The sequence below is a fragment of the Emys orbicularis genome, chromosome 22 (assembly GCF_028017835.1).
Source record: "Emys orbicularis isolate rEmyOrb1 chromosome 22, rEmyOrb1.hap1, whole genome shotgun sequence".
NCBI lineage: Eukaryota > Metazoa > Chordata > Testudines > Emydidae > Emys > Emys orbicularis.
This window is the reverse complement of record NC_088704.1, coordinates 3393082-3411007: the sequence shown is the minus strand read 5'-3', so window position 1 is coordinate 3411007 and position 17926 is coordinate 3393082. Positions and strand designations below refer to the sequence as shown.

The 17926-nt window shown below is 43.6% G+C and overlaps 1 protein-coding gene across 1 annotated transcript in view; it reads left to right on the top strand.

Annotated features, from left to right (window-relative positions):
- ZMYND12 (zinc finger MYND-type containing 12) overlaps window positions 1-17462 on the top strand; it is a 30245-nt gene extending 12783 nt beyond the window's left edge. Inside the window, exons 3-8 of the mRNA XM_065421428.1 lie at window positions 3226-3397; window positions 5891-6060; window positions 8469-8591; window positions 9972-10092; window positions 14455-14600; window positions 17343-17462. Of these exons, the coding sequence (XP_065277500.1) occupies window positions 3226-3397; window positions 5891-6060; window positions 8469-8591; window positions 9972-10092; window positions 14455-14600; window positions 17343-17462 (852 nt within the window). The remainder of the gene's footprint in view (window positions 1-3225; window positions 3398-5890; window positions 6061-8468; window positions 8592-9971; window positions 10093-14454; window positions 14601-17342) is intronic.
- The last annotated feature ends 464 nt before the right edge of the window (window positions 17463-17926 follow it).

The following is a 17926-nucleotide window of genomic DNA, read 5'->3' as shown; positions in this document are numbered from 1 at the left end:
TTTTAATGGGACTTGAGCACCTGAAAATCCCCACCTGTATCTCAGAATGGTCAACAATTCCAGTTCTCCTGATCTGTGTTACCATAAAGAGACACAGAACAGTCAGGTACTCTGTCAGGTATTGTGAACTAGACCTACACAATGTAGTTTTTCTATGATTAAAGTAATAACTTGACGTTCACTTACTGACATGGTATACAGAAGGTAGCCTCACCTGTGCAACATGTGCTATCATGTTCACCTGTAGCTACTATCTGCCTGTGGCTTTGAAAGGTAATGTCAAATAAAGTGCATTACAATAGTACATCCTAGAAGTCATGAGGGCGGGGTCACTATGACAAAGTCAGTGTCTTTATATTTTTTTTAAAAAGGGGTTTTCAACTTCTGAATATTTTGGAGTTCGAAAAAGGCACTCCTGAATATTGTCAAAATGTGGGTTTTAAAGTTTAGCTTGTGATTAAAAACTAACCCCTAAGTTGTGCATTGTATCTATACCCTTTGGGCAGACTCCATCAAAGCATTGAAATGTCATGGAAAAGCAAGACAAGGTGAGTGAAGTAATATCAAGATGCTCTACATATTTCCTCTGCTCATCCAGCAATCCATGATTGTATCTGGAATTAATTGAACCAGATTTTTTATAAAATCTATAGTACAGCAAAGATATCATTCATATTATTGGGTGCAATGATCATATGAATTTGGATATTCATCATAACTTAGTCCTAGCCTTTTTTCTAAAGTGACTTCACATACCCATTATGCAACAACTTTGAAAGTATTTATTATTTATTGCTTTTATAGCAATCAAAATTGTACTGGGTGCTTTATAAAAGGCACAGACAGACACATTATCTGACCCCTTACTTGTCTGACAGGCCTACAGTGAGGTTCAACTACTTCCTAGGAAGAGGAGGCAGACCAGATCTTTGACTCTGAGCCAGGGTTTGGATTGCACAATAGGAAGAGTCTACATAGGAGTTTAAAACTTTTTAAATTCCATTTCTCTAATTTTCCACATGGGCTTTGAGGCTTTTGTTAAAACTAAAATAAAAATATTTCCTCAGGAGTGGTATCGTTTCCTACCCTCTTTCCTCAGAAATGACAGGCAGTGAGGAGAAGCAGAATGGCAAGTAAATGTTCCCCTTGCTCTTGACTTCCCCCCAGGGAAAAAGTTGAAACTGCTTGATGGCACATAGGCGAGGTCTGCACTTGCCTGATTTAGCAGTGCAGGAAAGCTCCACTGCCAGCTGATGCATAGACAAGGTCCATACTAAGTCAATTGAGCAGTCTGCAAGGAAGGTTCCAGCACTGAAATAAATCTCGGAAGAACAGCCTGGAACCAGGGATAATTTGTGTGTGTGTGTGTGTGTGTGGTTTTTTTTTTTAACACCTGACCTTCCTGAGTACAGGTCTCCCTACTCCCACAGCTTGCAGAGCCAGCAAAAAGGCTTCAAAGGAGTTACAGTGGACGAGAACCTGGATATGAGTCAACAGTGTCCCCTTGTTGCCAAGAAGGCTAATGGCATTTTGGGCTGTATAAGTAGGGGCATTGCCAGCAGATCGAGGGACGGATCATTCCCCTCTATTCGACATTGGTGAGGCCTCATCTGTGTCCAGTTTTGGGCCCCACACTACAAGGAGGATGTAGAAAAATTGGAAAGAGTCCAGCGGAGGGCAACAAAAATGATTAGGGGGCCGGAGCACATGACTTATGAGAAGAGGCTGAGGGAACTGGGATTGTTTAGTCTGCAGAAGAGAAGAATGAGGGGGGATTTGATAGCTGCTTTCAACTACCTGAAAGGGGGTTCCAAAGAGGATGGATCTAGACTGTTCTCAGTGGTACCTGATGACAGAACAAGGAGTAATGGTCTCAAGTTGCAGTTGGGGAGGTTTAGGTTGGATATTAGGAAAAACTTTTTCACTAGGAGGGTGGTGAAGCACTGGAATGGGTTACCTAGGGAGGTGGTGGAATCTCCTTCCTTAGAGGTTTTTAAGGTCAGGCTTGACAAAGCCCTGGCTGGGATGATTTAGTTGGGAATTGGTCCTGCTTTGAGCAGGGGGTTGGACTAGATGACCTCCTGAGGTCCCTTCCAACCCTGATATTCTATGATTCTATGATAAGCGAAAGTAGCATGTCCCCTTGACAACCACACAGAAGACATTTCTTCTCCCAACCAGTGTGTAGGTGAGCTCTGCATCAAGTTGGGTGAAAAGTCTGTAGAGCACCCACTCCCCAAACTATTTTCCTACAACATCCCTTTTTGTTATTTTCTGAACATTCCAACTGTACTGCACATGCTCCTGTATTGTGTGTATATGATACATGCAGAACTAGAGCTCCAGCTGGGACAGAGCAAAAACAGATTCTGATTCTGCACATCAAAATACCCCTTTAGGTGCACTAGGCTGAGAGGTAGGAGATCACGAGTTTGTGTCATTATTCAGTAAGTTCTTATTTCCCTTCCTTGTAGGCTGCAAGTATCATTCCCTTCATTTACAGATGAGGTAACAGAGGAGCTGAGATTATACAAGGTTACTTCTGGTACAGCTGGGAATAGAACCCATGGCTTTAATGTGACATACCCAAGTCTCATCCACTTATAGATAACAACTAAAATTACAATCACTTTTTGACATGAGTGGCTAGTCAAAAGTTTGGGGCCCTGGAGATGTTCCATTTGGAAGTAAAAATTGATGGAGTCTGGTATTTTCTTTCATGCAGTCTTATTTATTTACAAGGAATGTCAAGCAGAAGGAACAAAGAACAAAAGGAGTAGTTTCTTAGCTTACAGCCCCAAAACCTCTTTAACCAACACCAGTCCCAAAAATGTGCTCTCTAGCTTTTCCAAGGGTCACCATGTGTTTACAGGCTCATGCTTGGCTTTTTTGCCTCTCCCTTTTTCTTTGTTCTTGTCTTTTCTCAGTTTCTATATGATCTCTCTTTTCACACACGTGCACACACCGAAACAGTGCTCAGCCAGAAACTCCTGAGCAGGTTCACACACACCTTTTGTCTTAGGTGGGGTGTTATGCTTAAAGTAATGTTAACTGAAAGGTGAGTTTACACCTGTCAATCTCAATGGGTTTTAACTCACTCAACCCATAACAGGGTTTCCCATTTGTAACAGTTTATGTAGCATTTGGTTGTAAAGGTAGATGGTGTATACATTGATACATTTTCATTTGCTCTCTCCCATTCCATTGTTAATTTTTCCCCTATAGAAACACTTAGTTGACCTTACTCACAAAGTGGCCCAGAAGTTTGTGTTTGAAAAAAAACATGAAGAAGCAATTCCTGCAGCTTTACATTCACTGCGTTTCAGCATTGATACCTGTGGTCCAGATTCTGTGGAATTAGTTCCTGCTTATCTCATCTTAGCTGAGGCTAGCACTGGTAAGTTTTGCTGAAGCAAATAATATCAATGGTAAATCTAAAACCATAATGTTGGTATGTCACGGATCCACAGGTTTGGCGCTACACCCCCAGCTTTGGAACAGTCTCTTGGAGGAACCCCTTCAGTCTCACTCTTCCTTCAGGGTAGGCCATGTGGCCTCACTGTCTCCTAATACTGAACCTCCGAGACTTCAGCATTCCTGCTTCACACTGTGAGCTCTGTTCAGCGAGTCCCACTGAGATAGACTCCTGATAGAGATTAATGCACCTCAGCGAGCATTTGCAGTGATATTCAAACAGTGTTGTCAAAACAGTTGGGTTTATTTATCAGCTGGAACACAGCATAGGAAGTCTCCAGGTTAGCACAGAGAAATGAAGGTTAAAACATAGTTCAAATACATTCTAGTTCAGGGGCAGGCAAACTTTTTGGCCTGAGGGCCGCATCGGGTTTCCAAAATTGTATGGAGGGCCGGTTAGCGGAGGCTGTGCCTCCCCAAACAGCCAGGCGTAGCCTGGCCCCGCCCCCTTATCCGACCCCCCCCCCGCTTCTCGCCCCCTGACGGCCCCCCCCGGGACTCCTGCCCCATCCAACCCCCCCCATTCCCTGTCCCCTGACAGCCCCTGACTGCCCCCGCCACCCCATCTAACCCCTCCTCTCATTCCTGACTGCCCTGCTCCCGGGACCCCTGCCCCATCCAAACACCCCTTCTCCCTGACCGCCCCCGGAACCCCTGCCCCTGACTGCCCCCCGCCACCCCATCCAACTCCTCCTCTCATTCCTGACTGCCCCCTGGGGACCTCTGCCCCATCCAACCACCCCTTCTCCCTGTCCCCTGACCGCCCCCGGAACCCCTGACTGCCCCCTGCCGCCCCATCCAACCCCCCCTCTCCTTCCTGACTGCCCCCTGGGGATCCCTGCCCCCATTCAACCCCCCTGTTCCCTGCCCTCTGACCGCCCCGACCAGGGCCGGTGCAAGGAAGTTTCGCGCCCTAGGCGAAACTTCCACCTTTCGCCCCCCGCTCCAGCCCTGCGGCAGCTCCCCCCCCCCCCCCGCCCTGAGGCGCCCCCCCCCACGGCAGCTCCCCCCCCTCCAGGAGCCCGTCGGCAGCTCCCCACACCAGCTCACCTCTGCTCCGCCTCCTCCCCGAGCACGCCGCCCCCGGTCTAATTCTCCTCCCCTCCCAGGCTTGCAGCGCCAAACAGCTGATTGGCGCCACAAGCCTGGTAGGCGGGAGAAGTGGAGCAGCGACGGCGTGCTCGGGGAGGGGGCGTAGCAGAGGTGAGCTGGGGTGGGGAGCCCTGCGGCACCCCCCACCCGCGGCAGCTCCCCACCCCCCCAGCCTGGGGAGCAGAGCGGCAGCTCCCCACCCCAGCTCACCTCTGCTCTGCCTCCTCCCCAAGCATGCCGCCCCCGCTCTAATTCTCCTCCCCTCCCAGGCTTGCGGCGCCAAACAACTGATTGGCGCTGCAAGCCTGGGAGGCGGGAGAAGTGGAGCGGTAACCACGCAGCAGCCCAGCCCAGGAACGCTATAAAAAAAATTGGGGACACCGCTTTTTGGCGCCCCCAAATCTTGGCGCCCTAGGCAACCGCCTAGTTTGCCTTAATGGTAGCACCGGCCCTGGCCCCGACCCCTATCCAACCTCCCTGCCCCCTTACCGCGCTGCCTGGAGCATTGGTGGCTGGTGGCACTACAGCCGCGCCGCCCAGAGCACCAGGACAGGCAGCTGCGCCACCCAGCTGGAGCCAGCCACGCCACCGTGCAGCACACAGCACCAGGTCAGGCCCCGGCTCTGCAGCTGCGCTGCCCCAGAAGCTCGCAGTCCCGCTGCCCAGAGCATTGCGCCAGCGGTGGAGTGAGCTGAGGTTGCGGGAGAGGAGGAATGGCAGGGGAGGGGCCGGGGGCGAGCCTCCCGGGCCAGGAGCTCAGGAGCCGGGCAGGAGGGTCCCGCGGGCCGTAGTTTGCCCACTTCTGTTCTAGTTAGCCCAGAGCCCAGCTAGGCTGTAGCAAACTCCATATTCAGGCTCTCTCTGTCTGACCTTCTTGCTCAGTTCTCAGATGAGAGCCCCCCAACTCCTTCCGGCAGCCAGCTCTTATCTCCCACCTCACTCCTTTCCAGTCCTTTGTTCTTGAGCTGGGATCTTTGCTTTGCTTCCCTGCTGAGAGGTAGGGAAATCCATCTCCCTTTCAGTCACTGATTGGTAGATGTCAGTGTCCTGGTGATTGTCTTCTCCATACTCCATTGATATGGGGTTGGCCTCGGCCAGTCCTTTTTAATGACCCATTCAGACTCAGACGGTTGGGTGACATTCATGCCTATGGGCAGGTCTTCACTAGCAACGTTAAAGCGCTGCTGCGGCAGTGCTTTAACGTGGCTGTGTAGTCGCGGCATCCTAGTCCAACTGTTTGAATGGCACAAAGAGCTATATTCGCTAAGCTTCTAAAAAATTGCTGACAACATTTGTCCTCTTTTTCCTTGAAATATAATTTCAGGTCTTGGCCATCTTACCCAGGCAGAGGAATACCTCTCACAAGCTCAATGGATTGTCCTCAAAACTTCTGACTGCAGTAATGGCATTCAGTCTAAATTGCATCGTAACCTGGGTCTCCTCTATGCTGCTAAAGGAAATTTTGAAGAGTCTTTATTCCACCTGGCTACTGATGTACGTAGAATAAAATACAGAAGTAGAAGAAAAATTCCTAATAATTGTACATAGTCAATGTAGAAATTGTTAGGAAACCCCAACAGACACTTAGATTCTAGTACAGATTTTAGATACCATGCTAAGAATCACCTTTGAAAAACCTGTGCTAGATAGATACAACAGACAACACATCAGAACTTATCCAAAGTTGTGTTCTAGTAATTACTCTTATTTCTGTGAATTGTGTATTCCCTATGCTTTTTTATAGTATTATTAAATAACACTCATCCGCCTTTCTGTTCAGTTGAGATATACATTCCTACTGCAACCTTTTGTAGTTGCCTATCATTAAACAAATAGTCAATTTTATACTTGCATTGATCTTATTTCTTGATCATTTTTGTTAGACAAGTTACACTATTTATTGCACTATTTAAACAACTGCTTCCATAATATTTTCCCCATAAATTTTTTGACACATGATCCTTTGGGAGAGTAGTCCTGCAAACGTTAACTGTTCTCAGATACCCCACTTAGGAGGAGATGTTGCTGCTATTTAATCTCCCAAGTGTGGGCTTTGCGGTCAATACTAGGAGAAAGGTTACTTTCCTAATAACTGTATTTCCTTGAGTGATTGTCAGTACAGATCTGCCCTCACCCACCTGCCTTGTTCCTTCCGAGTATACTGAGGGGATTCTGATTCAATAGAAAGTAACTGGAACAAGGTCAGGGCTGCTGCTCTTATACAGGACCTGATCCACTTCCTTCTAAAGACTCTCCATAGGCTTTAATGGAAGATGTATCAAGTCCACAGTCTCTGGTCCAAACTTTCAGTGGTGCAAGGGAGAATGCACACAGCCCTAATGGCCACTGCTTTGCATGGGTTATCACTTAGCTGCTCCCATGAATGAGGATCAGTGGTGTCAGTCCAGTCGAGTGATTATTGTTAGGAGTACTAGTGCCAATGTAGGATTCAGGTCTGTATTTTTGCCTGAGATAGTATTTTGTGTTTTGCCTGCCTGTTTTATTTTATAATGCACATAAATTCTTACTAATATGTGTAAACAAAGGACAAAGACACTGTGTATGTTGCTTTTGCCCAAGCCAGATGGGTTTGTTAGTATAATGGGAACAGATAATAGCAGTTGAAGTGTTACTGGGCATGGTGGGAGTATAATATATGAGCGCACACTTGAAGACTGCCTCAACTCCTATCTCAAGGCAAGGTCAAGCAACCAGTTGGGAGGGGTAAGGGGAGATTGGGGGGAAGGTAAAACACTAAAAGATCAAAGAAATGCCTGCTCCTGACTGTAGCAAACCTCACTCCTTACCCCTCCCATGGGGTACAAAAGGGGTGGGATGAAGACCCCAGACTCACGACCCCCCCCCCAAAACGGAACATGACCATAAGTTATAAGGGGTGGCACTCTGGGTGTGCATTTCAGGTATAATTATGCCTACAGAGGAGGGGGGAGATGGGACACTGGGAAACAAGGCTCTGTGGCATCAGAGTTACGGTATACATGCTTGCTGGAAACTAACCCCAATAAACATCGCATTGCCTGCATTTCAGACTTCTGGTCTTTTGCTTTCTGTCTGCGTGACAAGAACCAGGGGAGAGGGTGAAGAGAAAGCCCTCTAACAACTATAGTTACTAAGTAACCTTTCTTTCGCTCCATCCAATAGTTTTGTTCTTATTAATTTCAGGGATATTGACTCAGATTTACCACTGTGTTATACCTTGTGTGTGTGCAGTGTTGTCATTTACACGGGTCCATTACTATCCTCATTTGATAACATTTCACACCCACTTTGCACGGTTGTCAATGAGGACATGAGGTGACTAAAATCAGGTCCTGGCAGTTATAAACTGCAGCCATGTATATTTAGTCTGTAAGCGTAATGGGGGAGAGTCTCTGCTGTATCCAGTTTCCATTGGGCCTCCCCAACCTGGGGACCTGTCAGGGAGTCAGTAATGGCCCTCTATTCTCTGCCTGTTCCTGGTGCATGCTAAAGCTGCCTAGGGGCTGCTCTAATCCTTGCCATCTGGCTAGAGTTCCTTAAGAACCAAATAGCAGTTGAAGATAGCTAGAGTGCAGCATGCTGTGGCGATGTCTCCGCTCAGCCCCTGTTCAGGGATGCTTAGGAGCCAACTTTGCCATCTCTATGCCTCTGGACCAGGAGTATTCCTAGCTAGGGACATGAGGGAGGTTTTCAGTCCTTTGTGGGAAAAGGGAGAATCTGCATGGTTTTGGTGCAACATTTTAAACTTGGAATTAAATATAATTAATTTTGCATCTAATATTGGGTGGAAAATAGAAGAAATAAATAAAATATTGCTAATCTTCAAGTTAATAAACCTATCCCCAAACTTATTTTGATGTGAATATTAAGTTTATATGATTATATTTTAATATATATTTCAGATTTACTTTGCCAGTTGTGCATTTGGAACACATGACATTAGTACATCTGGAGGTTATTTCCACATGGCTAATGTGTTCTTTCGTCAGAACAAAATGGACATTGCAGACTCACTATACACTGAGGTTAGTAGCACCAGTAAATGTATCTGATATTTACAAGTTCTCTTGAGGTTATTCTCAATGTTTGTGTGTTACCGACTCCCCTTAATGTTATAATGACCCTGGGCCAAGTGTGAAAGTGCCACTTTAGGCCCCAATCTTGCAAACACTTTTAATATGTGTTTAACTTTGTGTCCCATTGCAGCTAATGGGACTGCTCACGTGCTAAAGTTATGTACATGCTTCAGTGCTCTGCTGAGTCAGGACTTAAAACAAGACATTATTATTAGCATGAAAGTAAGCTACTTCTTATTCAAATATTTCTCTGAGTTACAACCAGGATAGAGAAAGATCAATTTAAAAAAAATCAGATTTAAAAAAAGATGTAAACATAGACCTTTTAAACATTTATATTTGAATTTGCAGTAATTTTTCTTAAGGAGTAAGGTTATTATTCACTTTTATAATTTAAATACATTTTAAAATGTACAGTTTAATATGTTGAGTCAGTATATCTTGCATTGAGAATCTATGCAGTTGTGATCCCAGAATCGTATCCCACATTTTGTTCAGTACAGTAACCTACTTTATTAAATGGTAAAAATGAAACTCAGTGAAGACATTTTATAACCCAAGCTTTAGAGCAACATTGAGGGTGGTTGTACTGGTAACTTGCTGGGTGACAGATGCTGCCTGTTCCCTAGGACTGGATCCTGCAAGCCTACTTCCTTGCAGGAGTGCAGTTGTAGTGTTAACAAACTCCAGCGGATTATGAGATGGTGCAGGCTTCTTAGTGAATTTTTTCACAGCTTTACCATAGACATCAAGGACAAGAATCATTTAGATTGTTCCAGCCTTCATTGGCTTTAGAACTGGCTTTAAAAATGGTTCAAACAGTCAAAGCAAAGCAAACTGCTAACAATTTTACCGGTTTATGGGGCCAAATCATGTTAATCCTGTATTTAAAATATATTCTTGAGATCACCTAGCCTCAAACATTATTTTAAACATGGAGTTAACACTCTTCGTTCCCCACCTGTCTATATAGCTCAGCCAAACCCTGCTATAAAAAACAATTTTGCTACTAATACATTTGCATTGTGGTTAAACAGTCCCACAGCTAGGGAAGATGGGTCTAATGAGCGCCTTGGCCAGGGAAGATGGGCTTAGGAGAATAGAATTGAACTGAGCAAAGTTTAAACTGAACATTTGAAAAAAAATTCATCATGATGAGAGCTGGTAGAACATGGAATAATCGGTGGTGGCCCAGTCACTTGAATCATTTAAGACTGTACTGAGCAATGTACTGGAAAATGAGCAAAAGGAAAGGGCAAAACGCATGCCCTTTTAAAATATTGTGTAATAATATAATTTTGTATGTTAATTCTCTTTCCTTCTCAATAGGTAACTGATATCTGGCATGCCCATTTCAGTAGACTGATTCGAGTCCAATCACAAACTCTCACGTCTCCAGCAGAAATTAATATATTGTCTGAAGAAGAGGAAATCAGTGAAGAACCTCTGAGTAAATCCAGTTTTCAGTATTATTAGTATTATTATTATTATTATTCATAGAACACAGAATAGTTTGAAGGGAAGGAGCCATAGAATGTTCTCCAGTCCTGTCCACTGTTTACTTTTGTATGAGTCTTGGGAGTCTGACATTTCTATAGACCAAATCCGGTGGGGTCTCTTTGAGCCATTAGCTTTAAGAATTGAGATTCTGATGCCACTATCTTTCAGAAATTAGTTTCCATTGAAACATTTTCAGTTATTTACATTTTTCTTATTTAAGTTGAAACCCACTAAAGTGAAGTTTCAGCCTGTTGAGGTATGTGTATGGCCCCTTATCTCCTTAACCAGTAGAACCCTATGAACAAGTATGTTCTGGAAGTAGCATATATTAATCTGTATAATAGTCTCAGAACAGGGGTTGTGGAAGCCCCATTATATAAATGAAGTGCTAGCAAATGTACTGCTTTATATGGAACAGTCCTGCACTGTTGGGAGACAAGACAGAGTAGATGCCCTATCTTGTCTTTTCCATCTCCAATGGCTATGATTCTGTGAATATTATCAGAGAGGACAGGATGATGTTTCACTCTATGTTTGTGTGACATTACTTCCATTTATCATAAACTATTGCATAAATCTTGCACTAAGAAGTTGCTGCCTGTTGCCAGCTTCAATAATCACAGTAATGTAAGACTTGCTGTTTCAGGACAGACAGTACAATGATGTGTAGTAGTATAAATCACTTCTATAGTGCAACTTCTTAGAAGCTGAAACATGTCTATTGACTTCTCATGGTATCCCCTGTGGATAGCAAAAGTGAAACGAAAGCAGACAAAATGCACAGGTTTGCATTCTAAGTGACAATCAGCCCTAAAGAGCCATCCTCCAACAGGGCCCCTTTCAGGGCCAGCACCGCAAACTCTATTCCAGGGCCAGTTCTCAAGGTGCTGCATTTTACACACCTTGAAGGCACATGTCATCTTGCTTCAGGAGACGCACTCCGTCACCAGTGTTCCACCACAATCATCTATTGTGGCAACTTCAGTTCTTGCCATGTCAATTGGGGATATCCTGACAACAGAGAGAGAGAGAGAGAGAGTCTAATGGAGTGGGCCTCAGTCACTGACCTACCACTCCTGTAAAACCCAAACCAAACCTCCATGTTTCACATAGCAGATGGGCAACAGTCTCTTCACTCAACATCATCTTTTCATCTTCCAGACAAGTGCTGCCAGTGGTCGTAGAGTGGAAGATGCTTGAAGCTTTTCCAAAGGCTTAGCCTTGGCCATCCTTGATCACCCCAGGCCTGTGGAGATCAGTAACAAACAGCCTACAGAAGGCCGAGTGGTATTTTCGGAATGCCTGGTAGGAGGTCTTTCAAGCAGAACTAGAGACATCTATTAGTGAGCTGGCTGAATTGGACTTGTAATGTCGAGCCAATATAAATGACTCCTACCAAATTTTCTGCAAATTAGTTCAGGCAGCTGCTAAGAAGAAGATCCCTGGAGGCTATCACCAACAGTGGTCATCAGAGGCAGTTAGCTTGGTCAGGAAGTGTACTCTGCCGGTAATGAACAGGAGGCCTTTAATAGAAGCAAGTAACTAATTCAACTGCTGGATCAAACCAGGCACAATCGACGGAGAGAGACAGGCACAAAGATGGACTTAATTCATTTTAGCCGGAAAGCCTGGCAGACCATAAAAAGACTTTTTGGAGATTTCAGTCTCAGCAAAAACGAGTTTTCAGTCACTGCAAATGCTGTTGCATTCTAGCTAGTAGCTAATGACCGTGCACACAATCTGAATAAATCTTTCATCTGTGTGATCAAAACTGAGGTTACAGAGAGATGACAGGCTCCTAGTGTGGATTCAAACCTGATGGCTCCTTTTTCAGACAAAGAGCTTGACCAGGTCATTATGCTTATGAAAACAGGAAAGGCTCCAGGCCTAGATTATAATTTATATCCATATCAAGTTCCTACTTCACCAAGGCCTGAAAGCCAAAAGCTGGCAGCTTTAGTTCCTCATCCGATGTTTTCCAAGACAACTGCATCCCAAAAATCTGGCCCAGAGCAAAGGTTGTAGCAATTCTGAAATGAGGAAAACCACTGGGAGATCCCTAGAGCTATCAACCCATCTCTCTCAGATACACACTTATAAAGATACTGATTCTGATGCACATCAGCGAGGTTATCGAACCACAATTACCCTTTGTTCAGGCTGGTTTCAGATCAGGATGATGTACCCAAGATCAAGTCATTCGCCTAACACCAGACATCGAAAATGCTTTTTAAAAAGTTGGTGCCGTTATAGTTGACCTGTCAGCTGCATGTGACCATGTCTGGCATGTGGGGCTGTCAGGTTGTTGCAGACTATTCCCTGTAAGCCCATGGTGTGGTTCATCATGGAAATGATAACGAATCGGAGCTTCACCATCCAAACTGGAAACAGTCAGTTGGCTTAGGCATCTCTGTAACAGACTCCCACAAGGTTCCATTCTACCTTCTTTCCTTTTCAACATATCTACTTACGACTTATCAACAGCTAAGATCAATAAGTATGTATATGCAGATGACATCTGTCTTGCTGATGTGGGTAACCATCTACATGGTATCGAAGGATCACTCAGCCAAGACATGAATGCGCTGGCCATTTACCATTGTTAGTGGAGACTTTAAGTGAGTCTAATATGGTGGCTGCAACTTTCCTTTTGAACAATTGTCTGGCCAATCAACCCCTTACAGTCCGTGCTGATGATTTTCCACTCCCTTTCAGCCAGTTGTCACTTATTTAGGAGTCAAACTGGACCATAGTCTAACATACAGGTTCCCGGGGTCCAGAGAAGAGCAACAAGAATGATTAAAGGTCTTGAGAACATGACCTATGAAGGAAGGCTGAAAGAATTGGGTTTGTTTAGTTTGGAAAAGAGAAGACTGAGAGGGGACATGATAGCAGTTTTCAGGTATCTAAAAGGGTGTCATAAGGAGGAGGGATAAAACTTGTTCACCTTAGCCTCTAAGGATAGAACAAGAAGCAATGGGCTTAAACTGCAGCAAGGGAGGTCTAGGTTGGACATTAGGAAAAAGTTCCTAACTGTCAGGGTGGTTAAACACGAATAAATTGCCTAGGGAGGTTGTGGAATCTCCATCTCTGGAGATATTTAAGAGTAGGTTAGATAAATGTCTATCAGGGATGGTCTAGACAGTATTTGGTCCTGCCATGCGGGCAGAGGACTGGACTCGATGACCTCTCGAGGTCCCTTCCAGTCCTAGAATCTATGAATCTATCTAGAACACTTAAAGAAAGAGATCACCTCCTGCACTACCTTGATCCAGAAGCTAGCAGGAGCCTCCTGGGGAGCAGAGGCAGATGTTTTATGAACCTCAGTCCTGGTGCTGGTATTTGCTCTAGCAGAATATTGTGCTGCGGTTTGGGGCAGAAGTTGGCATATACATCTCGTTGATTCAGAGCTGAATACAGCCACCTGTATTGTTAGCGGTTGCCTTAGCCACACATTAACATCTAATTTATGTGTGTTGGGTCATATAGTTCCCTCAAAACTTTGACCCAATGTCATTACCCTTAAAACTGCCTGGGGGGCTACGATAGATTGAAAACAGCCTCCTGCACACAAGACTGACAATGATTCCAGTAAGTATCAATAAGCAACACAGACGTCCTATAAAAAGATCGGCCCACTTACAGAAGAAAACCCCTGCACCTGCAGTTCCTGCTGACTTGCCACAACTAACTTGGTCAAAATCCTTTTGCAGTGGCCGTTCACGCATTCATGTCCAGTGGTGCCGGCCCAGTGCCAATATTGGTACAACAGCACATCAGGGTGACAGTTATGTTCTTATAGAGTGGCAGCAACTTTGGGATAGTGAGACAGACATGCAGACGAATTTCAGAAGCTCTAATTTACACCTACCCTTTGCAACCTGGGATGTAGATCGTGAACTAGGCTTAACAGGCTGCTGACTGGAATGGCAAGAGTGACTGCCACAGTGCAGAAATTTTACGTAGCCTAGTCTTCGCAGCATGACTGCGGGGCAGCGATGCAGACAGTCAAACGTGTGGAGGAGTGCACAATAAAAAGATTAGAGGGTAGATTGCAGCATCTTGCTATCCTTGATGATGCAGCAGTTAAATGACTGAATAATCTAGATATTGACTTGTGACGCACATCAGAGAAGAGGCTGAATTTGAGGGTGAAAAGATAGAGATTTTAATATTTAGAATTTGTATGGAAATCAGATATCAGTGTGATGTGAGGTATAAATGCCTAAATAGAACAGATAGGTAGTTTGTTTTAGTAGAACGTTCTCTTGTATGCTATCCATCCATCGTAAATGTTTCATTCTCAATGTAGATGAAGCTCAGCAAGCCGAAGCAAGTCAAGTACTGAACACAATATTAGATATCAAAGAACAGGCACCAAAGCAACAACCTGCTAAAACTGCCAACGTTGTACACGCTCTTGCAATGCTTCATTACTTGATCTTGGATTTACCAAAGGCAAGTTCGACCGCGTGATTGTTTTTGTTTTTAATTAAATGCCTCGGAGAATGCATAATTCATGGAAAACAGTATTCTACTGCTTTCTAGCAAATATAGCCACATTCCAGTACACCGCTACCTCGATATAACGTGACCCGATAAAACATGAATTCAGATATAACGCGGTAAAGTAGTGCTCCGGGGGGGCGGGGCTGCGCATTCCGGTGGATCAAAGCAAGTTCAATATAACGCGGTTTCACCTATAACGCAGTAAGATTTTTTGGCTCCCGAGAACAGCGTTATATCGAGGTAGAGGTGTATTTATTTATTAATTTTAAATACCTAGGAAATTAAATTTAAAAATACGATGTTAATGTTAAAGTTACAAAGCAAAGTACTCAAAAGTCAGGTAATGGCAAGTTAAAGTTCCTTATACAGTTTAGACTCTGTGCCTTTGTGCAGATGCATTACAGTACAGTCTTAATTGCATGATTACATACTACTTTTGGTCATTCAGGATACAGGTTGGATGTTGTGCAGTGAATGAGACAAGGGTTCTACATATGAGTGCCTGATTTTGGGCCATTGTTTTTGCAGTTATCATGGTGTAAATGTGGATTCATTCAGTCCGCTGAAGTCAATTTTGAATTTGCACTAGTGTATTTGAGAGCAAAGGGTTAATATTTTCAAATGTGTCAAGGTGCCTCTATTTTTGGGCATCGATATTTTAAAGGGGATTGATTTTTGGAAAGTGCTGAGCAATGCCTATCTGAAAACCAGACCCCTTTAATTTGACTCAAGTTTGGCATCCAAAATCAACAATCACTTGTAAAAGTCTTGGCTTTTGTGCATGAGTGAGGCTGGGGTGTATTACTGATAAGGTTGGTGTCATTTGTGCATCAGGATGAGGTCATGTCACAATAACAGTATGTGATCCTGTTATTCAAGACTGTATCAGAATATTTACAACCAAGGGGGCAGAGTTAAGGTTGCACAAGTTGAAAATTAGAGATGGGTAAGACTTCCTTATGAACGGAGATGGAAACAACTGTGAATGTTTAGTTTGGAGAGGAAGCCAGATGGTAGAGTTATGCAAAATAACAAATAGAGAACGTAAATACAAGAACAAAGACTTTTTAAGATGTTTGAATTAGCACTGCATGACATTTTGATTAAAAAATGTGCATGATACAGTATAAATGAAGTAAATGTTAAATGGATTGAGAACTGACTAACTGATAGATCCAGAAAAGTCGTTGAATTTGGGGAATCATAATATGTGATTATGGCACAGATTGATGGAGTGGTAAACGATGAGGACATGGCAGTCATACAGAACAATCTTGGTGAGCTGGGCCCATTCAAACAACAAAATGTTTTAATACTGCCAAATGTGAGGTCATGCAACTGGTTACAAAGAATGTAGGCTACACGTACAGAATAGGGGACTGTATCTTAGAAAGCAGTGACTCTGAAAAGGACTTAGGGGTCATAGTGGACAAACAAATCAATATGAGGTCCCAGTGCAATGCTGTGGCAAAAAGGGTCAATGCAATCTTTGGATGTAGTAGTAGTAGTAGTAGTAGGGTTCACCTCTGCATACAGCATTCCTGAGCCCAATATTGGAATACTGGGTACAGTTCTGATATCTCAGATCTTTAAAAGGTTGTTGAAAAAGTGGAGCGAGTGCAGAAAAGAGCCACAGAAGTTATTTGAGAAATAAATGCCTTTAAAGAGCTCAGTCAGTATAGATAAACAAGTGACTTGATTACTGTATAAATACCTTCACGGGGAGAAAATATCAGGTACTGCTGGGCTCTTCGGTCTAGCAGAGAAAGGCAGAACAAGAAGCAATAGCTGGCAATTAAAGTCACACATTCAAATTAGATATAAGGCACAATTTTTTAACAGTGAGGGAGATTAACCATTGGAACAAACTGTCAGAGGAAATGGTGGATTCTCCATCTTGCTTGATGTCTTCAGATCAAGACGGGAGGCCTTTCTGGAAGCTACTTTGGCCAAACACAAGTTATTGGGCTCAGTGCAGGGGTGAAATACTCTGGGCTGTGTTATGTAGAAGGTCAGACTAGATCTGTCGGTTTTCTGGCCTTAACATTTACGACTCGATGAAACAAAGGCACACTCAACTCAACGAAATTGAAAGGCCACACGTTTAAAGCTTAGAAAAGGAAATGTTTTTTTACACAATGCAAAATTAGCCTATGGAACTCATTGCCCTATGATAGCATTGAGGCCAAGATTTCTGCAGAAATCAAAGATTGGACACTGATAAAGATAATGAGAACATCTACAGCTATATTGGATGGGATTAATAATGTTAATACGTAATAATATATAAACTACATTGTCCACTGATGAAAAGCAGCTCAGCTCTATTGAAGTTGATGTAGATGTCCCAGTTTACCTCAGCAGAAAGTTTGGCCCTCTGATTTTAGAAGGGATATGAACTCTCCTGCTTCATAGCATAAGCCATCCATTAACCAATGGGATCGCGAAGAAACTTCTCCTATGGGCACGTTATTCAATACTTGCCCACTAGGAGGTTTCTTCCAGCTTTCTCCGAAGCAGCTTGTGTGCTGGCTGCTCTCTGAAACAGGATAATGGACTAGAAGAGCCTTGGCTCTTACCCAGTATGGCAATTCCTAAGATCCTGTCTGTAGTTTTCCTACCCTCGTGAGAAAAGGCGGTGTAACTATTTCATGGCAATTATTTTGTATATTTTTTTAAATGTCGTTTCAGGCTCATGAACTTGGGATGAAAGCTTTTCTAATAACCAAACAGCTGCCAAACCAAGATGCATCAGAAGCTATTCATCGTCTATTAAAATTGATTAAATCCAAACTTTTCTACACAAAATAGGGTCCAGTTTCTTCACCTCTTTATCTTTTCAACTAGATGGCATTATGAACGTCATACTTTTGCCTGCTATCACCTGTCTAGAAACATTCTATGTATATTTGTTTGCTTTTATTAAAATTACACTTTATGCCAGTTTTAGTTTATTGTAGCCGATTTGATTTTATATGGATGGTGGTAATGTATAACAATGTAGCAGAGTAGGAAATGAGAATACGATCAAAACAGGGTTAACAACTATAAAACAGATGTGTACCCGATACTATGAACAAGCAAAACATGCTACCATTTCTCCATGCTGTCCCTCTGAAAAGCTCTTAGTACAGTGTATTTCAGTGGTGGAGATGAATGTTGTGTCCTTGTTCTTCTCTTCAAATGTCTCAATTTATAGCTTTCAAATATGTTCAAGCAGACAGCTTTGAGGAGGCGTTTAAAGGGCTTGTGATCTGGACACAGAGAGAGGAAAG